Source organism: Erinaceus europaeus, chromosome 12 (assembly GCF_950295315.1).
Source record: "Erinaceus europaeus chromosome 12, mEriEur2.1, whole genome shotgun sequence".
Classification (NCBI taxonomy): domain Eukaryota; kingdom Metazoa; phylum Chordata; class Mammalia; order Eulipotyphla; family Erinaceidae; genus Erinaceus; species Erinaceus europaeus.
This window is the reverse complement of record NC_080173.1, coordinates 98,209,703-98,231,156: the sequence shown is the minus strand read 5'-3', so window position 1 is coordinate 98,231,156 and position 21,454 is coordinate 98,209,703. Positions and strand designations below refer to the sequence as shown.

General features: G+C 56.9%; 1 protein-coding gene across 8 annotated transcripts in view; it reads right to left on the bottom strand.

Moving 5' to 3' along the window:
• Window positions 1–14,038, bottom strand: part of CELSR3 (cadherin EGF LAG seven-pass G-type receptor 3) — a 45,346-nt gene extending 31,308 nt beyond the window's left edge. For 7 of the 8 annotated variants that reach the window (XM_060204689.1, XM_060204688.1, XM_060204691.1 and 4 more), the window contains exons 1-16: window positions 10,193–14,038; window positions 7,240–7,890; window positions 6,715–6,940; window positions 6,371–6,486; window positions 5,942–6,030; window positions 5,677–5,834; window positions 5,058–5,221; window positions 4,755–4,880; window positions 4,495–4,664; window positions 3,414–3,599; window positions 2,606–2,719; window positions 2,074–2,245; window positions 1,833–1,974; window positions 1,628–1,748; window positions 1,219–1,402; window positions 829–930 (exon numbers count right to left, since the gene is read on the bottom strand). In XM_060204689.1, the coding sequence (XP_060060672.1) occupies window positions 829–930; window positions 1,219–1,402; window positions 1,628–1,748; window positions 1,833–1,974; window positions 2,074–2,245; window positions 2,606–2,719; window positions 3,414–3,599; window positions 4,495–4,664; window positions 4,755–4,880; window positions 5,058–5,221; window positions 5,677–5,834; window positions 5,942–6,030; window positions 6,371–6,486; window positions 6,715–6,940; window positions 7,240–7,890; window positions 10,193–13,778 (6,307 nt within the window). In that variant the 5' untranslated portion in view covers window positions 13,779–14,038. The remainder of the gene's footprint in view (window positions 1–828; window positions 931–1,218; window positions 1,403–1,627; window positions 1,749–1,832; window positions 1,975–2,073; window positions 2,246–2,605; window positions 2,720–3,413; window positions 3,600–4,494; window positions 4,665–4,754; window positions 4,881–5,057; window positions 5,222–5,676; window positions 5,835–5,941; window positions 6,031–6,370; window positions 6,487–6,714; window positions 6,941–7,239; window positions 7,891–10,192) is intronic. The other variant, XM_060204696.1, reaches the window with a different exon arrangement.
• Between the last annotated feature and the right edge of the window lie 7,416 nt (window positions 14,039–21,454).

The window sequence follows — 21,454 nt, the reverse complement described above, 5'->3', positions numbered from 1 at the left end:
AACTTAAACACAGAGCCCCTCCCTCCAAGACAGACTCACAGATGCGTGCACGGGTACAGAAATGTAGACACGTGAGCATGCACGCAGACAATATGTCCAGCCACTGCAGAATAGAGCAAAGCAGCGAGACGCTTCTGTGGGAGGACCCCAGGCAGTGGGAGGAGTCTGCAGGGTCCTCTGACAGAGGCGAGAGGGAGGCGAGGCTGAGAGCTCAGGAACTAAGCAGGGAGGGCTGGGGAGACAGCATAATGCAAAAAGCCTTCCATGCCTGAGGCACCAAAGGTCCTAGGTTCAGTCCCCAGCAACACCATAAGCCAGAGCTGAGCAGTGCTCTAGTCAAACAAAAAAGGAACTGATCAGGGGTCTGCAAGGATCTTAGGAGGTGGGGAGGGGTCTCCAGGGTCCTCGGGAGTGCGAAGAGGTCTCTGAGGACCTCAGGCCTCTGGAGTTCTCAGACAGCATGAAGGGGCCTCCAAGGACATCAAGCAGTTGGGACTAGCACTTGGAGACCTCAGGGAGGGACCAGGGGGGACGTCAGGCAGCAGGGAGGATCTGCCAAAGCTCTGGTAGTGGGGGAGCACAGCACACCTGAGCAAACACGTACCCCTTACCTGTACCTAGCAATCCTGCCAGAAGCCAAGAGAAACAGACACAGGCTCACTGAGAGTGTGGGGAGAGGGCCAGAGCCCCCAGGAGGTAGCAAGGGTCCCACAAACTCCTGCCCAGCCCCCACCACTTCTCAGGGACACTTAAGACAAAGAGTTGGCCCCGACCAGAGGAGCAGACCCACCGGCACCCTCATCGAAGCTCCTGCCCCCAGGTACTCACCCAGGGCCCCCCGAGGACAGGGCACTGAGGCCAAGATGCCAAACTTGGTCTGTGGCCACCACACACCAGATCTCAGGGACTTGGGACAGGCGTCATATAGCACTAGGAAGAGAGGTGGTGCTGAGCCAGGTGGCCAGAGGCTGGGACCAGTCACAGCCGTACCTACTCCCCACCCCCCACCCGCCACTCTGCTACTGGCTTTGTGGGAGTTGGCTTGTCAGAGACCTAACCGGTCAGCAAAGGACTCAGCAGATACAGGGGTCCCTGGGCAGCACAGGCGCCTTTCGGGGAAGCCTGTGAGGGAAGCTCCCCGGGCGATCGGCGTGGTGACACTGGCTGCCTGTGTGCTCGTGTCGGCCTCTACATACGGGTCTGAGTGGGCCTGCTCACCCCGGCAGCCGCTGGCGGTCACCTCTGCGAAAGGACTGTCACAGCTGTTGCACTGGCGGCCGAGGGCTCCCGGGCGACACGGGCACTGTCCACTGTGTGGGGCACACGAGCGTGAAGTGGAGCCCACGGGGTAGCAGTCACAGGGGAGGCAGGAGTCGCTGCCCCGCGGTCGGTAGTAGAACTCCTGTGTGAGAGAGGTCAGGGCCCTGAGGTCAGAGCTGCGGGCGGCTGTGAACGGAGATGCTGAAAGAGCAGCGCTCACGGCCCAGAGACGGGGCCTCAAATGAGACCTGAGGGGGGGGGGGTCAGATGCCAAGGGAGAGAGATGGCGGTTAGGTTAGGTGCAGTGGAGGACGAAGCTGAGGAGTGGCGTGCAGAGGGTGGGCAAGGGCGGAGAGGCTGGGCACACCTTGCAGCGGCACTGCCCGCTCGTCTTATTGCAGTTGGGGTCAAAGCCCTTGTGGACGTCGCAGTTGCAGGGGCCACACGTTGGACTCCCCCACCAGCCTCGAGGGCACTGCTGGTCCATCCTGTGGGCAGACAGCCGAGTGAGATGCCAGCGTGCCGGCTCCCTCCCCACTGCTCTTTCCGGCACCGCAGCTCCGGTCTGTTACCTGTGCTCACAGCGGTGCCCAAAATAGCCACCTGCACAGTCGCAGGTGTAGCCGTGGGGGGCTCCCGGGAGGTGCCGGCATGAGCCCTGGTTCTGACAGGGGTTCAAGAGACAGGCGTCCACACAGCCTGGGCCGTAGTAACCTGCAGGTGGTCCGAGGTTAGGGAGCCCAGGACACCCAGGACACGGCCTATTTCTAAGGCCCTGGCTCCTGTCCAGATCACCCCCAGCCCAGGCCCCACCTGGCCGGCAGGTACAGGAGAAGGTCAGCCAGTGGTCCTGGCAGTCAGCGTGGGGCGGGCAGGGCCCAGACGCACAGGCGTTGGTCACGACACAGCCGGGTTCCACATTCACTCGATGGCTGGGGGGAAGCAGGGCCGGAGACCCCGAAGGCGTGGAGCCAAGCCAGACCCCCTATTGACACAGCCAGCAAGAGATGAGACCCTTGGCACAGCGCCTCAGCCCCAGCCCTGCAGAGTCAGCCACCCAGCCTGATGACCTTGGACACGCAGTCTCCCTCAAACCCTCCCCCAGACTGAGACTCTGACACACCCCACTTGAAGCCCCCGATGGGTGCCCTTGCCTCTAGACAGTCACCCTGACAGTCGAAGCTAGACCCCCACTGCCAGCAGCACTGAAAGGCTTGACCCGCCGCTGGGGCTCCTCCCCACGCGCCAGCCTCCATTTGCAGCAGCTCTGCACACCTCAGTGCACCTCGGCCTCTGCCCACTGGCCCCGGAGCCCCACAGCGGTCAGTGCCATGGCGGCCCTTACCTGAATACAGCCAACGAGACCCTGAGGAGACTCTTCGCTACTGTGAGGCAGGCCTCCGACGTGGAGCTGCTCTACCTTCAGGCCCTGCAGCTCGTTCCCCACGGCCACAGTGTCCTGAGGGAGGCGGACAGTCAGCACTAGGGGCGGGGGAGCTGATGAAGCCTTGCCCCAACCCAGGGTCAGTCTTGGCTGTGCCCAGAACCATGATCCGAGAGAACTGCTCCCAGGTGTGGAGGGTCTTCTGGTAGGTGGCTGACACGAAGGTTTCAGGTGGTCCGGGAGGTGGCGCAGTGGATAAAGCACTGGACTCTCAAACATGAGGTTCTGAGTTCAATCTCCGGCAGCACATGTGCCAGAGTGATGTCTGGTTCTTTCAGTCTCTCTCTCCTCCTCCTATCTTTCTCATTAATAAATAAATAAAATATTATATAAAAAAAACTTATTTTAAAAAAATGGAGGTTTCAGAACCGGACTCAGAGAGATGCTTCTCTCCAGGACCTAGAAGAGACCCTGAAATCCCATGGTTTTGACCTGAGGAGAGTGGGGGTGAGGTGGGGGGTTGGGGTTCCAGGAACGAGGCAGCACTGACTCCAGAGGCCAGGAGTCTGGATAGCTTCCCCGACAGGAGGAGGGCTAAACAGTGGAGCAGCTTGCTGGAGGGCTGGGCCCAGGACAGGACATGAGGCAGAAGCTGGAAGGTGCCCAGAAGGTGCCCAGGGGAGTCGAAGGGACTTGAACCAGAGGTGAGGCCAATGAGGTGGGTCTGGGTGGGAGACAGAAAAGATAACCCCAGGGTCAGAGGTCAGACCTGGAAGAGGCTGAAGTCCAGTGAGACCATGAGGACGTGGTGGCCGCGCCGGCCCCCCGGCTCCTCCTGCAACTCCAATCGTAAATCATGCCATCGGCCATCGCTGACGGTCACTTGGTCCAGGAGGAGGTGGGCAGCACGACCCAGGTCCCTGGTCACTGTCACAGACAGCAACCCCAGATCCAGCTGGAGAGAGAGAGAAAGAGAGAGAGAGAGAGAGGGAAGCAGAACCCTTACATGGGCTGGGACTGTCAGGAGGTGAGATCAGGACTCAAAGATCAAGTATTAGAGGTCAGAGAAGGAGAGGAAAAGGCTGTATTTGGCCTTCACTAGTTAGAGCGTCAGCAAGACCACGGAAACCGCGCTCCTGCAAGTGAGATAAGGGGCAGAGGTGGGACCCAGGAATGTGGGTGGAGCAGCCGGCATGAGAGAGTCAAGTCACCTGCAGGGAGGAGGGTCCAGGCCACCCTCTAATGAAGCGTGTTGTACAACAGGCTGAAGCCACAGGTATGTTGCTGGATTGGGAGCTAGGGGCTGTCGGTGGTGCACCTGGTTAAGCACACATAGCAAGAAGCCACAAGGACGGGGCTAGGCGGTGGCGCGCCTGGTTCGGTGCTCACGTTACACCTAATCCAGGGTCAAGCCACTGGTTTCCACCTGCATGGAGGAAGCTTCACAAGCCATGAAGCAGGGCTGCGGTGTCTCCCCATCTCTCTCCCTCTCTATCTCCTCCTCCCCTCTCAATTTCTGTCTCTATTCAATAATAAGTAAGAAATATTTTTAAAAAAGAAAAAGAAGCACAAGGACCCACTCGAGGACCTGGGTTCAAATCTCTGCTCCCCACCTGCAGAGGGGACGCTTCACAAGCAGTGAAACAAGTCTGCAGGTGTCTATCTGTCTCTCTCCCACTCTATAGCCCTCCTCAGTTTCTGTCTGTCCGATCTAATAAGACGGAAAAAATGGCCACCAGGAACAGCTGATTTGTTGTGCAGGCACTGAGCCCCAGCGATAACCCTGGAGGCAAAAAGAGAGACAGAGACTGAGAGCTGAGGGTCACAAAGGGACACAAGGTCAGACGTACCTGACAGAGGACAGTGCTGTGTGGCCCAATCTGCACTTGCATCAAGACCCCCTGCGTCGCCCGTGTCCGGAACGCCAGCCCCAGGTACCACGGCGCAGACACAGTCACGTCATTTCCAAAGTCCCAGCTCAGTGAGCCATTACCCCAGAAATGGTGGGGATGGGTCATGGCTGAGGAGGTGAAAGGAGCCAGGTCACAGGTCCCTCCTGAGAAACAGCCCTAGCCCTGTGGGCCCCTCCTGCCCCGTGCTGCCTACTCACTGAGCCGACAGTCTTGGCCACCAAAGCCCACAGGGCAGTCACAGCTGAAGCCTCCCCAGCGCTCTGAGCAGACGCCATTGTTCTGACAGGGATGGGATTCACAGAAGTGCAGCTTGGCCTGGCAGCCTGGGAAAGGCAAGAAGGTTTGCACGCGAGAGGATGTGAGGACTGGAGGAGACGGGTCCACAGGGGCCAAAAGGAGTCATGACTCAGCCCTTTGTCCTTTAGGGGGAGGGGGAGCAGAACTGGAAGGACGTGAGCGTCCCAGGCCTCCGCCCTTCTGATGACTGAGACGCGGCCTACCTGCCGTGGTGCCATTATTCGCGACAAAGGCTGCCATGTCCACTCGGCGGCCATCGATGTGCAGGTCCCGCATGCACCCGGTGAAGTCCTTGTGGGTCACAGGGAAGTTCTCGGGGAGGTTGGGGACACCCCCCAGAAGCAGAGGGCCTGTCAGGTCCAGGGACCTAGAGGTTGGGGGGTCCACATCATTAGTGAGACCCGGGCCAGGGTGAGGCTACTCCTGGGGTCACAGGAAGTGTGAGGGTGGGATTGAAATAGTAAGTTGACTGGGGCAAAAAGGTAAGGCCAGGATGGGAGAGGAGCGAGCGAGGTCTTCCTTTGCTTCTTGGGTGTTCAGAGTAGTCTGGAGTGGAGGGCTCTGGACAGCTGGGGCTGGGGCCAGAGAAGGGAAGAGTCCAGGGGTAGAAATACGGGCCATTAGAGACCGGGAACTTTGGGCGACAGGGTGCCCCTGTGTGGGCGCAGGAAGCCTGAGGCGAGGTGAGGCGGAGGCAAGAGGGAAATCTAGTGGTGTGGGAACGGACAGGGTTTAGGTAGCTGGAGTCGGGAATGTGTGAGGGTGTGGGCTGGCTGGCTGGCTGCCAGGCAGAGGCACGGGGAGCGAGGGCGCGGGGCTCACTTCTTGGAGCTCGTCTGCAGGCCGGCAGCTGCACATGAGTAGTTGCCAATCTCAGCCCCAAACTGCAGAGCCACAGCCGCATCACAGTCGTCCACGCTCAGCACGGCCACCTTGTCCTTGGAGGGGCCCTGAGCACCCCCCAGGGCATCTGTCCGGGGCTGGAGATGCAGGCATGTCGCTCAGTGGGATCCCCGGGCCAGCCCTGAGGGGCAGGACCTGGCACCCCACGTAACCCCCCGCGCCCCCATGCAAGGGCGGCACCCACCTTGTTGTAGTATCTCAGATGCACCGTGTGCCACTGCCCGTCACTCAGGCCGCCTGGAACTGTGGGGCTGACCACTGTGTTAGACTCACCTGCGGGGACGCGTGCGGAGGCTTGTCTGAGTGCCTCACCCCCCCCACCCCCCGTCACAGAAGCACAGCCTTTCCCAGGGGACCCCGGTGCTGCAGCTCACCGCCCCACCCCGCAACGGTGGGCACACTGGCTGAGTCAGCGCCTCTGGACAGGTGGGAGAGACAGACTTTTACGTCAGAGGGGAATGGCCACAGGGCTCAGGGCCTCAGCGCTGTGTGTTTGTGCACTCAGGTGTGTAGTGAGACAGAGCTGAGAGGACTTGGGGTTTGAACCCCTGGCCCTCTCACGCACACACGCACGCACCCACCTCCCCACTCGCACGTCCTCACTGGAACCCACCCGTGGAGTAAGTGAGCCGCACTTGCCCAGCCACCAGCTCCAGGGCCAGGAAATCGTGCTTCTCGTTCAGGCGGCCGTTGTAGAAGAGGAGGCCGCTGGACTGCACCGTGGCAAACCTGGGCAGGGTGGGTAGGGCGAGTTGTCAGGTGGGCACCTCCTCGTCCCTGAGACAAGAGGTTCTCGGGGTGCCACCAAGGCTGCGGTGATGAGAGCGGGCGGGACGGAGGGGTGAGGTCAAGGCAGTGACGGGGGCCGGGCTGCCCAGGCAGGGTCCCGAGGACGTGGCGGTCAGGGTCAGGTAGGTCGGGACAGAGAGAGAGTGCAGATGCAGGGCGGGCACGTACGAGAGGGACAGGGTGAGGTGGAAACGCTGTCTCAGGCCGCGGAACATGACGAAGGAACTGGGCGGGAAGGAGCGCGCTGCCACCTCACACCTCGGGCCCTCAAAGGCACTGCCCGACGGGCACTGGCAGCGAAAGCCACCGTCTGGCCCGTCGGCACACGTGCCCCCGTTGCGGCAGACGCCTGGCACGCAGCGTCCGGCTTCCGTGTCCAGCTCGCAGTCTTCTCCTAGGGGCCGAGCAGAGGTCAGAGGGGGTCTCGACCACCCCACCCCAGTCCAGCGGGCCCGTGCCTGTGGTAAGGGTCACTCTCCAGGGCCTGGGGCCACGCCCGCCCTGCCTGCCACCCACAGACCCCTGTGCCGCCCCCCCTCGCCAGGCCTGCGGTCTGCTAGCCTCCTGCCTCCTCCACGACCTCCACTGGGCCGCCCACACCCAGTCCTTCCAGACCAAGCTCTGGGCTCCTGGTCTGCGCCATGCGCTGCTCCGCCGTGCCCACGGTCGCCAGCTCGGCTGGGCCCCACTCACCAGTGAAGCGCGGGCGGCAGGCGCAGGTGTATCCGCCCTCACGCTGCGCACACGCACCCCCATTGCGGCAGGGGTTGGAGTAGCACAGGTTGAGCTCCGTCTCGCAGAAGTCTCCCGTGAAGCCCGGCGGGCAGCGGCAGCGCAGGCCGGCGATGGGCTGGATGGGTCTGAAGAGCGTGGAGGCCGAGGTCAGGAAGGGCGCCGAGGAGTCGAAGCGAAGCACCGACACGCACTTCATGTAGTTCTCGCAGGGCTCGCGCAGACACACGTTGTCGTCGAAGGGCAGCACGTCCAGCAGCGAGCGGGCGGCCAGCGCGGCCCGGCGCACGTACAGCTGCTCCTGCAGCTCCTCGGAGCTGAACCAGGGCCCCGCCGAGCCTGCCCCGGCCCCGCGAGGGGCCAGCGCCGAGAAGCTGACGTTGAGCACGGTGCCCCCCACGTCCGTGTCGTTCTGGATGTTGAAGATGAAGACATCCTCCGTGGGGGTGGCGAGGACGGCGGCCACGCCCTCCAGGAAGTGGCCCAGCAGCGGGGAAAGGAAGCGCTCCTGCCACATGTTCTCCAGGCGGACGGTCAGGCTGTTGGCCAGCAGCTCCTCCGTGATGATGACCACTCGCAGCACACACTGAGCCGTCACACTGTGCAACCCGTCTGTGGGCAGGGGGAAGGGCAGTGGTCAGTCTAGGCCGATGGCCGTCCCTCCTGGGACACAAGAGGGCTGGGACGAGTGACCACTCAGTTCCCAGCGTCAGGGTGTCAACACGCTGGCTGTTTCCTCTCCCCTCTCCCCTCCCTCCAACACAAAGAAAGGCCTCAGCCAGGGGTCTGCCCTCTCACCCGCAGGGTCAGTGAGTCATTCTAACAGCACACAGAGAGGCCCCAGGCCTCAGCAGCTCACCTTGCCCAAGTGCCCAAGAGCAGTAGGCTGCTGCCACTCAGATTAAAAAGAGGAATCAGAGCCACAGGCTACCTACCCATGTGCCTACCCCACTTCAACAATGCAGAATCAGCAAAGAAATCCTATCAGGAGTTGGGCGGTAGCACAGCGGGTTAAGCACAGGTGGCACAAAGCACAGGGACCGGACCGGCGTAAGGATCCCAGTTCCAGCCCCCGGCTCCCCACCTGCAGGGGTGTCACTTCACAGGCGGTGAAGCAGGTCTGCAGGTGTCTGTCTTTCTCTCCCCCTCTCTGTCTTCCCCTCCTCTCTCCATTTCTCTCTGTCCTATCCAACAACAATGACATCAATCATAACTACAACAATAAAACAACAAGGGCAACAAAAGGGAATACATAATAAAATAGATATTTAAAAAACAAAGAAATCCTATCAAGGGGCCAGGTGGTGGCACACCTGGTTAAGCACACACATTACAATTCGCAAGGACCCAGGTTCTACCCCCCCCCCCACTGTCTACACCTGCAGGAGGAAAGCTTCACAAGTGGTGAATCAGGGCTGCAGGTGTCTCTCAGTCTCTCTCCCTCTCTATCCTTCTCCTTTCAATTTCTCTTTGTCTCTATCCAGTAATAGAATTCCTATCAAGGTGATCTAGGAGGTAGTGCAGTGGATAAAGCATCGGACTCTCAAGCATGAGGTCCTGAGTTCAATCCCCAGCAGCACATACACCGGAGTGATGTCTGGTTTTCTCTCCTCCTATCTTTCTCATTAATAAATACATAAAATCTTTAAACAAACAACAAAAAAAGAATTCCTATCAAGAAACAGAGGGCTCCAGCTCAGGAATCATCCACCCCTGTCTCTGGCAAGCCCACTGCTCTACAGTGGCATCAGAAGGAACCTCACCCCCAAGACCTGGGATAAAAAGACTCCTCTCAGTCGGGCGGTAGCACAGAGGGTTAAGCGCACCTGGCGCGAAGTACAAGGACCAGCAAAAGGATCCCGGTTCAAGCCCCCGGCTCCCCACCTGCAGGGGAGTCGCTTCACAGGCGGTGAAGCAGGTCTGCAGGTGTCTATCTTTCTCTCCTCCTCTCTGTCTTCCCCTCCTCGCTCCATTTCTCTCTGTCCTATCCAACAATGACAACAACAATAATAACTACAACATAAAACAACAAGGGCAACAAAAGGGAATAAATAAATAAAATAAATATTTAAAAAAATAATAATAATAAAAAAAGACTCCTCTCTGCAGGAGGGCATCGGACCCTGCCGGTCACCTCAGACCGTATTCCTGTGACCTCAGCTCTCTCACACACACACCCAGTAATGAGGCTGAGGTATTTATGTGCCTCGTGCCTTACTGCTGACTGCATCTGAGGGGTGTTTGTAGATGGAGATACCAGCAGTACATGCTCGAGAAATGGGGGATGAGTCCCAGCAAAGCCAGTCTCCTGACCCCTGAACCTCGCCTGCCTGTACTTCTCACTGTTACAGGTTCGGGAAAGCTGGGCACAGTGAAGGTAGGAAAGAGGTAGGTGGGACTCTGAACGTTTTTCCAAAGGCAGGACCACTGGGATAGCAGCTGTGTGGGCCCACTCTTTGCCTAAAGCTACCAGAGAAAGCTGATGTTCCTGACCACTAAGCTCTTAGCCAACCTCTTCTGCATAGATGGGAAAGGGATCAGACTAGACCCCGAATCCTTCCTCTCATTAGAAATGTGGGTAGACTCTTTTCCTGGAATTGCCAGCACATTAACTCGGGACCTCCAGTTTCTCAGAGGGAGAAAGGCTATCTTTAGGGTAGACGTTATCTATACTTTTCATGGATCTTCTAGAAGCTCTGAAATCTTTGGAGTTTTGTAGAGACTGTTCCAGAGCCCAGGCAATGAGGAGCAAATCTGTGAGGCCTCAGATAGATCCCATGGGGTATAGGGAACCAGCACTTTAGGGATTCTTGGGAGGCTGCAAAGCCCACTTTGGCTTAAGGGACCTATAGAGCCTCTGAAACCCTGACAAGATGAAGTTTCAGGGTGACTCGCCAACCCCTCCGCCCCTCACCTGTGACAGTCACCAACATGGAGGCCACCAATGGACGGTTGTTGTCTAGTTTGCGGCTCAGTCGAAGCTCCCCACTGGTCTGGTTGACCACCAGCAGCTGCAGCTCATTACCTCGCTCAAAGGAGTAGAAGAGCTGGTCCGAGACGTCCGGGTCATATGCTGGGATGCGACCTATGACGCCTGAGGGGAAGGTGTCTGAGTGGTTGGACACATAGTTGTTGAAGAGGATCTGGAAGTTGTTGAGCACAGGACTGTTGTCATTCTGGTCAATCAGGCGGACATGCACAGTGGCTCGACTGACCAGGGTGGCAGAGGTGGCTTGTACCACAATCACATATTCCTGGCGAGTCTCATAATCCAAGTCAATGAGTGCTGTCAACTCTCCAGAGAAGATATCCATTTGGAACAGCTCAGGGATGTTCCCCTCCACGATCTGGTACATGATATGGGCGTTGGGGCCCTCATCAGGATCCACTGCAGTGATCTGGGCCACCACAGAGCCGACAATGCTGTTCTCCTTCACCTGCACCTCAAACTCTTCAGCGGGGAAGATGGGTGCATTGTCATTCACGTCCTGCACTGTCACCTGGATGCTGACTGGAGTGCGCAGTGGGGGCATGCCCCGGTCCACTGCATAAGCAGTCAGTTCATACACTGGCACTGCCTCCCGATCTAGACGCCTTACTGTGCGGACGATGCCAGAGGTAGGCTCAATGGTAAAATCTCCATCTCCATCTTCCCCATTCTGGAAAGTATACTGAACCCGGCCGTTGGCATGAGCATCCCGGTCAGTGGCTGAGATCTGCAGGACACTAGTGAAAGGCGGGGCATCCTCAGAGACCAATCCTGTGTAATGGGAGGCCACAAACTGTGGCGCGTTATCGTTCACATCGTTGACCATTATTTCCACATAAGTGGTGTCTGCCTTCTGTGGGATACCATTGTCCCGAGCTGTAATAGCCAGTGTGTAGGTGACCTGGTCCTCGTAGTCCAGGGGTGCGTGTAGAGTAATGGCCCCGGAGTCTGCGTCGATGCGGAACTGGGGCAGGTTATCCTCCAGGAGATAGGTGATACGAGCATTCTCGCCCACGTCGTCGTCAGAGGCACTGATGACCACCACAGTGCTACCCACGGGGCGGTCCTCGTTGACGTTCACTGAGTAGTGAGCACTTTGAAAGACGGGCCGGTGAGTGTTGGCGTCTGTGATGTTGACATGCACGTAGCAGTGATCGTGAAGGGCACGGTCGGATGCAGTCAGCACCAGCTTGAAGTAGCGCTCCTGCTTGTAGTCCAGTGGCAGAGCCAGTGTCACCAGACCCACACCCCCCTGGGTGCTGATGGCGAATCGATTCCGAGTGTTGCCACCTGTGATCTGGTAGCTAATGGCACTGTTGGCATCACGGTCGACAGCAGTCACACTGACCACGCTCGTGCCCACAACGGCATCCTCATTCAGTCGTAGATGGTATTCCTTCATGGTGAATTCTGGCCGGTTGTCATTGACATCCAGCACGGTCACTGTGACGCTAGCTGAGGCTGACAGTGGGGGTGAGCCGTGGTCTCTAGCTTCCACACCAAAGAAGTAGTGCTCTACAGACTCACGGTCCAGCGGGCCACTCACAGAGACCCAGCCAGTGGCACTGTTGATCACAAAGGGCGTGTCGGGTGCCACACCAGTCAAAGAGTACTCCAACCTGGCGTTCTCCCCATGGTCTGCATCCACTGCCTGAATGTGGATGACCGAGTGGCCAAGCGGCGCGTTCTCCAGGACAGAGATCTGGAAGGGAGTGCTGACAAAGATAGGGGCGTGGTCGTTAATGTCCACCACCTGGATGCTGGCCAGGCCTGTGTTGTTGGACAGCGGTGGTCTGCCGGCATCCTGCGCCCGGATGCGCAAGGCATACTCTCGCTCTGCCTCGAAGTCCAGAGGTGCCACCACCTGGATCTCCCCGGTGAGGCTGTCGATGGCAAAGTGGCCCCGGCTGTTGCCACTGATGATGTTGTAGTGCACCAAGCCGTTGGCATCCTTGTCCTGGTCGGTGGCTGTGACGCGCAGGACCACCGTGTGGGGGCGCACGTCCTCCCTCACCTGCGCCACGTAGCGCTTCTCGCTGAACTGGGGCGAGTTGTCATTCTCGTCCAGGACGGTTATGTGCACGCGCACAGTGGCAGAGCGCGGCCCCGGCTCTCGGCCCTGGTCGCTGGCCTCCACCACCAGCTCGTAGCTCTCCATGTGCTCGCGGTCCACGCGGCCGCTGGTGCTGATGAGGCCGGAGCGAGGGTCGATCTCGAAGGCGGCGGCCGGGGCCCCCACGAAGCGGTAGCGCAGGTTGGCGTTGGGGGGCGCGTCGCCATCGGTGGCGCGGAGCTGCAGGATGGGGTAGCCTTCCTCCACGTTCTCGCGCAGCGTCTCCCGGTACTGTGCTTGCTCAAACACCGGGGAGTGGTCGTTGCGGTCGGCCACGGTCACCGCCACCATGGTGGTGGCCGAGAGGCGCGGCGAGCCGAGGTCCTGGGCCGTGACGCGCAGGTAGTGGCGCTCCAGACTCTCTCGGTCGAGCGCGGCCTCGGTGCGGATGAGGCCGCTGTGCGGGTCGATGCTGAACAGCTCCAGCGAGCGGCTGTTCATGAGCGCGGCCAGCGAGTACACCAGGCGCCCCGCCTCGCCGGCGTCCGGGTCCTGCGCCACCACGCGCAGCACCGAGGTGCCCGCCGCCTCGTTCTCGGGCACCAGCGCCTGGTAGTTGTACTGAGGGAACTGCGGGTGGCGGTTGGCGGCGCGGCCCGGGCGGAGCCGGCCGGCCCCGGGTATCTGCGGAGGGGCGGGGACCCCCGGGAGGAAGCGGCGCCGGCGGGCGCGCGTGCGCTCTGGAGGCGGCCCGGGAGCTGTCCGCGCCGCGCGCGGTGCTGAAACAGGCGCGGGAGCTGTCCTCGCCGTGCGCGGTGCTGAGCCCGGCCCGCAGCCAGGGTGCCCGCGTCCCCGAGCTCGGAAAGTCTTAGTTTTTTCTTTTTGCGCCCCGCGGCAGCGTGCGGTCCCCACTTTGGGAGCACTTCTCCCGACACTCCTTGGCGAGGACACCGGCTTGGAAGCAGGGAGCAGAAGGTCCGAGGGGGAAGGCGAGCGGTTCTCGGGGCCCAGGACCCCGGGGGACAGAGCCTGCGGGGACAGACTCCCCTCCCGCAGGGGTCCTGCCCGCCTGCACGCGGGGACCTCCGGCCGCCAACACAGCACAGAGCCGGGCGGCTGCGCGCCCCGTGCCCGGACCCCGTGCTCCGTCCTCAGCCTCGCGTCCAGCTGCTCGGAGGGTCCTGAATCTCCCCGGGAGCATGGCCGGCCCCCTCGGAGCTCCACCAAAGCAGGGTCCCCATCTTCCCGGACCCCAGACGGCTCGGGACAAAGAGCTGAGACCCTACTACCAACCGGCACCCCCGGGACCGTGGCGGCCGCCACCCCCGGGTCCGGATCCCACTCCTGGCCTCCGCCGCCCCCCAGTTCCTCCCGGCTGAGAGGGAACAAAGAGAGAAGGAGCAGGAGTACCGGGGTGCTGGGCCCCCTGCGACCACACCACGGCGGCCGCCTCGCCATCACCCCCCGCCTCCCGACACGGCCTCCACCGCCCCCCACCCGGGCCGGGGCCGTGGGCCCGCCCCACCTCTCGGGCCCCGTCCCGGGCCCCCGCCGCCGCCCCGTCTCCCCGACCCCCGGCCTGTGGCTCCGCGCCGCCAGCGCCCTCTGGGCACCATCTACTCTGCGGCCGCGGCCCCTCTGCCCTGCGGCCCCCGCTTCTGCGGCCCCCACCACAGGATCCCCGAAGCCGCCGCTGCCTCCCGCCGCTCCAACATGGCTTCCGGCCGCTGCTGTGGTTCGTTCCACCTCCGCCCCGAAGTCCAGGCTCCGGTGGTTCAGCCCGGTGCGCATGGTGACTCTGCCTAGCGAAGCTGCCGGCGCCATCTTTACTAAGGGCAAGGCGCAGGCGCTCCCCAAGGTGCTGAACGGGACGCGGAAGTTCACCGCCTCCCACCGCCCCCCAGCAGCCACCGCCCTCACCCGCCTCCCCCTAAGGCGCTGTGCTGGCTCCGTCTCCCAGCCTTTCTTGAGGACCTCTTGTCCTCCTCTCTACACTCAGCTTCTGAACTAGGCTTATAAAGTTCCGAGTCCTGCCCCGGATTTTAGTCTGAAAATTTGGAGAGAATGTGCCATGCCCAGGACTTGTGGACCGACCGCGGTGCCATGTGGACTCTCAGGGGCGGAAGAGACAAGCCAGAACAATAGCTTTAATGGTTCGACCAGCGACTTTGAGACCATGAGACATGTCGCGGCCGTGCAGATAGCTTCCCTGTGCAGTAAGGATGGGCGATGACTCGCCCGAGGTTAGAGCAGAAGCCAATAAGGAAAATTAATAAATAAGTAAAACAGAAGCCAGGTCTTTCCCTGTCCCGCTATGCCCGGCAGTCTCCAAGGCGCGCGCGCGCGCGGGGGGGGGAGGGTGTCCTCCAAGCCAAGGGTCTCCGGGGCTGTGAGATGACACGTGCTGCCGGGTGATGCGGGAACCCCACCCCTTGCTTTCCACGGGCGTCTCTTAACCCCTGCGGGGACCTACACGATCGCACCGCCCTCTGATCTACCCAGCCGGCTGCAAACCCTTCCCTGCTGGCCAATGGGGAAACTCGACGTAGCCGGGGACGAGCTGGGGGTGGGCGGTTGGGGAGCCTTCCAGTCATTGGCACAATGGGAAGTTCCGCCCCCCACGGCTCTCATTGTCTGGCAGGGAGGGGTTCTGAGGATGGCCAGACACCCCGAGAGGTCACCCACAAGCAGCCCTAACCATCTCTTCTCATCCAACAGCAACAGAAGGCTGCAAGGCGGCGTGCAGAGGGCGCGGACGCCCCAGGACCGAGGAAGGGTCTCGGACCAGGGACCGAAAGGCTCCAAGGGGCGTGGCTCCTGCTTCGAACCCGGTGGAAAACTCGCAGCTAAGGCCTCCTGACCCACCCCAAATCGTTCCTATGACATCACCAACAACCAATCAGATGGAAGATTCTTTGGCCTCTTGACTTCATTGCTTCTGGGAGGTGGGGCTCCTGAGGGTCCCACCTCCGGAACAGTCCACGTGTTGGTGTACACCTGTTCTTTGACAGCTAGGAGCCTTCCGGTGTTTCTGAATCTGAGGACCCAGGTAAAGTCTGAGCTCCTCTCGGGACACTTGGTCTGGGTGCCAGTTGGCTCCTAGGTGGAGCTCTTAGGCGTGGGATGCTGCTTTTCAAAAGTGGTGCCCAAGCCGATTTAGACATCTGGGAAGGCTTGTCTCAGATGTCTTGGCAGGATCCTGAAGGCTGGGAAGACTGCTTAATGGTCATGCAAAAGACTTTCATGTCTGAGCCAAAAGTCCCAAATTCAGTCCCCGGTATATCATATCCCTGAGCCGAGCAATGCTGGGGGGGGGGGGGGGGAGGAGTCTGTGCGGAATTGTGAATAAGCAGAAGGAGGCAGACAGCTGCTAGGAAAGGAGTAATCCTGAGTCTTGCAGGCTGTGCCGGCAAAAGGCAGAATGGCATCTTGCTCTCTGCACTGGAATAGGCCCTGATCGCAGCTGAAGCTGCGTGGGAGCAGCTCTCCGTGAGCACGCAGAAATAGACTGTGGCTCTTCCTACCGCTTCGAGCTTTCCCAGCCCCACTGTTCTCCCTCAGGGGCTGCTGTTCCACAAAGATCTCCCCGTTTGCACTCATCTCAATGCCCCGCCCTAATGGCAATTTCTAATGACCCTGTGAAGATTAAAAAAAAAAAATTGGGGGTCAGGCGGTAGCGCAGTGGGTTAAGCAAACATGGCGCAAAGCACAAAGACAGGCAGAAGGATCCCAGTTGGAACCCCGGCTCCCCACCTGCAGGGGAGTCGCTTCACAGGTGGTGAAGCAGGTCTGCAGGTGTCTGTCTTTCTCTCCCCCTCTCTGTTTTCCCTCCTCTCTCCTTTTCTCTCTGTCCTATCCAACAATGACGACATCAACAACAACAATAACTACAATAAAACGAGCAACAGAAGGGGAAAATAAAAATTATTTGTGACAGACCTTTCCTCCAGGTCCAGTCTTACCCGACATCCTACCAACACCACGGGACCACTCTATGAAGCGTCCTGATTTTCTTAGACAAACTTCCTGGGCTAAAATCGAACCCACTTAAAACATATTATTTGTGGGCCACGAAATAGTACCATTTGTAGTGCAATAAACGTTCATGCCTGAAGCACAGTAGACGCCAGGTCCACAAGCCAAAGCTGACCAGTGCTTTGTTAAAAAAAAAAAAATCACTTTAGGGGCTGGGTAGTGGCATACCTGGTTGAACTCAATTACAATGCACATAGATCTGGCTGGGCTCATGCCTCTAGCCCCTCCATGATAGGTTCAAGAGGATTTATATTTAAAACTAAATCATCAGGGAGTTTGGGGGGGGGGACTTCATGATACCAGACAGAAAGCCCTCTTTCTTTTTTTTTTTTTGCACCCCCTTTTTTCTTAACTTTTATCTTTATTTTATTTGATAGGACATTTCTTTTTTAAAATTAATTAATTTATTCCCTTTTGTTGCCCTTGTTGCTTTATTGTAATTATTATTGTTGTCGTCATTGTTGGATAGGACAGAGAGAAATGGAGAGAGGAGGGGAAGACAGAGGGGGAGAGAAAGATAGACACCTGCAAACCTACTTCACAGCCTGTGAAGCGACTCCCCTGCAGGTGGGGAGCGGGGGTCTTGAACCGGGATCCTTCCGCTGGTCCTTGCAGAAAGCCCTCTTTCAATCTTTCTTTTATTATTACTATTACTATTATTATTATTATTTTGCCTCCAGGGTTATCGCTGGGGCTCGGTGCCTGCACCACAAATCCACTGCTCCTGGAAGCCATCTTACTCCCCCTTGTTGTCCATCATTGCTGTTATTATTATTGTTGTTGCTATTGCTGTCTTTGTTGTTGGACAGGACAGAGAGAAATGGAGAGAGGAGGGGAGGACAGAGAGGAGGAGAGAAAAATAGACACCTGCAGACCTGCTTCACCGCCTGTGAAGCGACCCCCTGCTGTGGGGGCCTGGGGCTCGAACCGGGATCCTTGCACCAGTCCTTGCTCTTCACACTATGTGCACTTAACCCTTTGTGCTATCATCCAGCCCTCTATTATTATTTTTGTAATAAATTTTATTTAATTTTTGTTTTGCCAGCAGGGTTATCACTGGGGCTCAGTGCCAGCAGTATGAATCTACTGCTCCTGGTGACATTTTTTTCCTCTTTAATATTTTTTATTGGAATAGGACAGAGAGAAATTGAGCGAGGAGGGGATGTAGAGGGGGAAAGAGAAAGACAAACACCAGGGCCAGGTGGTGGCACACCTAATTAAGTGCACACCTTACAGTGTACAAGGATCTGGGTTCAAGCCCCTGGTTCCCACCTGCAGGGAGAAAGCTTCCCAAGTAATATAGCAGGGCTGCAGGTGTCTCTCGGGCTCTCTCCCTCTCTGTCTCCCCCACCCTTCTCAATTTCTGTCTCTATCCAATAATAAATAATATTTTAAAAAAGAGAAAGACAGACACCTGCAGACCTGCTTTGCAGTCTGTGAATCATCTTCCCTGCAGGTGGGGAGCAGTTGGGGGGGGGTTAAACCTGGGTCCTTGCACTCAGTACTATGTGCACTTAACTGGGTGCACCATCGACTAACCCCTTTGTTTATCATTGGGGAGATTAATAGTATCCAGTAAATACATGTGCCAAATTCCTCAGTTTTCTGCAAAGCACTCTCAACCACAGCCTAGGTCCTTCTCCACATCAAGTACCAGGACCTGAACCCTCCCACCTCAGGCTCCTTTACTTTGGAGCAATACGCCACTCTGTATTCCGTCTGCCTTCTGCCCTCACCCATTACAGTCTGTAGATCTGCTGCAACAGACCAGGCCTAGTTCAAGTTTCACCCTCTGCTTTCCCTTTCCTTGTTATCTAAGCCTTATCTATGAGTGAGATCATCCAGTGTTTGTCATTTTTCTAGTTCATATCACTTAACAATTTCTTCAAGTTTCATCCAAGTTATAATAAAAGAGACTTTTTTTAAATTTATTTTTACCAGAGCACTGCTCAGGTCTGGCTTATAGTGGTGAAGATAGGCAGAGAGAAAGAGAGAGAGAGAAAACCAGACATCACTCTGGTACATGTGCTGCTGAAGACAGACCTCAGGACCTCAAGCTTGAGAGTCCAGTGCTTTATCCACTGCGCCCCCTCCCAGACCACTTCTTTTTCTTTTTTCATTTTTTTAAATTATCTTTATTTATTTATTGGATAGAGACAGCCAGAAGTCGAGACGAAGGGGGAGACAGACACCTGCAGCACTGCTTCACCACTTGCAAAGCTTTTCCCCTGCAGGTGGGGACCGGGGGCTCGAACCTGGGTCCTTGTCACTGTAGCATGTGCACTCAACCAGGTGTGCCACCACCCTGGCCCCCAGACCACTTCTGATATGTTTTGTGTTCTTTAAGTAGATTCCTAATAGAGGAATTGTCAGATTATAAAGCGCTATATTTTAGGGGGTGTCAGATGGTAGTCCACATGATTGAATGCACATATTACCATCCAAAAGGGCCTGGGTGGAAGCCCCTAGCAAGGGAAAAGCTTCATGAGTGCTGCAGGAATGATGCAGGCGTCTCTCTCTCTCTCTCTCTCTCTCTCTCTCTCTCTCTGCTTCCAGGGTTATTGCTGGGGCTCTGTGCCTGCACTATGAATCCATTGCCCCTGCAGCCATTTTTTTCTTTTTTTTTTTTTTTTTTTGATAGGACAGAGAGAAATTGACAGATGGGGAAGACAGAAGACAGAGAGGGAGAGAGAAAGACAACCTGCAGACCTGCTTCAACACTTGTGAAATGACACCCTGAAGGTGGGGAGTCAGGGGTGGAGCCAGGATCCTGACACCAGTCCTTGTGCCATGTGCCATGAAAGTGTTTTTGCATAACCACAATGCTATCTCCCCAGCCCTAAATTTTTTCCCCTTCTCTTTTTTCCTATTTCCCATTGGGAGCTTAGTCTACAGTACAGTTGTTGCCATGTGGGTATCTCAAGCCCTTTACCCACCCCAACCTCTCCTCCCTAGTTTTTCGCTTTAGTGCATCACACCCTAATTAAAAAAAAAAATTGGGAGTCAGGCGGTAGCGCAGCGGGTTTAGCGCAGGTGGCGCAAAGCACAAGGACCGGCATAAGGATCCCGGTTCGAGTGGTCTGGGAGGTGGCGCAGTGATAAAGTTTCGGACTCCCAAGCATGAGGTCCCAAGTTCGATCCCGGGCAACAAATGTGCCAGAGTAATGTCTGGTTCTCTCTCTCTCTCTCCTCCTATCTTTCTCATAAATAAATAAAATATTAAAAAAAAAGAAAGGATCCCGGTTCGAGCCCCTGGCTCCCCACCTGCAGGGGAGTCCCTTCACAGGCGGTGAAGCAGGTCTGCAGGTGTCTGTCTTTCTCTTCCCCTCTCTATCTTCCCCTCCTCTCTCCATTTCTCTCTGTCCTATCCAAAAACAACATCAATAATAACAATAATAACTGCAACAATGAAACAAGGGCAACAAAAGGGAATAAATAAATATTAAAAAATTGAATTAGATTTGCAAGCTCAGCCTTTTAAGAATTGTGTGTGTGTGTGTGGGGGGAATAGATAGCATAATGGTTATGCAAAGGCCTAAGGCTCTAAAGTCCCAGGTTCAATCCCCCAGCCACCATAAACTAGAGATGAGCAGTGCTCTGGTAAACAGAACAACAAAAACAGAAAAAAATTAACAGAGGTTAGGGATGTAATTCAGTGTATATATGAGGTTCTAGGTTCAATCACTGGCATATAAAGCAAATAAAAAATGCAAGAGCTGACAGTGAAGGGAGGATATCCCCTATGGACGGCCCCCATGGAAAGATCCCTAAGTTTTATTGTTTGTTTGTTTTGTTTTTTGCCTCCAGGGTTATCACTGGGGCTCCTTGCTCAACACTCAAATCCACTGCTCCTGGAGGCCATTTTTTCCAATTTTTTATTTTTATTGGATAGGACCGAGAGAAATTGCGAGGGGAGGGAGAGGTAAGAGAGGGAGAGAAAGACACCTGCAGACTTGCTTCACCTCTTGTGAAGCTTCCCCCCTGCAGATGGGGAGCCAGGGCTTGAACCTGGATCCTTGTGCAGGTCCTTGTGCTTAGTAGTATGTGCCCTTAACCGGTGTACCACCACTCAGCCCCCTGCCTCAGTTTCCCAAGGACCTGCTTGCCAGCCCCCCTCCTCTTGAGACTCACCCTGTCTTCTCTTTGCACCACATTCTGGGAGAGTGACAGCCTCCTAGTGTCAACTCCAATGAGAAGTTGTGGCTGGAAGTTAATGATTGGATATATGGAATTATTAGATGAGGATTGTCTTGGGCAAAAATTGGAGGGTGGGGGAGATAGCATCATGGTTATGCAAACAGTCTCTAATGGCTGAGACTCCGAGATCCCAGGTTCAGTCCTCCACACCACAAGCCAGAGCTGAGCTGTGCTCTGGTAAACAAAATAAAATAAAATGAAGGGAAGGAGCTTGGTAGTGGTACACCCGGTAGTGTGCACACATTACCGGACACAAGGACTGGAGCTCAAGGCCCGAGTCCCCACCTGCAGGGGTAGCGTCACAAGTGAAGCAGGGCTACAGGTGTCTCTCTTCCCTGCTCCCTTTCCATCTCCCGCTTCCCTCTCAATTTCTGTCTCTATCAAAAGCTAGAAGGGAAGGGAGGGAGGCAAGCCAGCCAGCTACTAGGGCGGTGGATTCAGTGAACAGGCAGTGAGCCCCAGAGATTACCCTGGTGGTAACAAAACTAATTATGAGAGAGAGAGAGAGAGAGAGAGAGGAAAAAAAAGAGGAGACGGAGAAAGGAGAAAAAGGAGGCTAAGGAGGTAGCTCATCATCTGAGTGTGCCCTTATCCCTGAGTAAGGCCCTGGGTTCAAATACCAGCTCCACACAGGGTTGAACCTCAGACCTCAAAGCCTCAGGCATGAAAGCCTTTTGCAGAACCATTATGTGTCCATGTATTTATTTATTTTTTACCAGAGCACTCAGGATAATTTCTGGAACCATCCGTTCCACCCCGGTTCCATGGCTGCCAGTTCTTAGCAACATCGCCCCGCCAGATATTTGTCGGGATGCGGCATCATCTAAGTTCATTTCCCACGTCTACGCTCGACCGGACCTGCCAATATACGCGGATATCTTCGCCCACCCTGTCCAACGCTT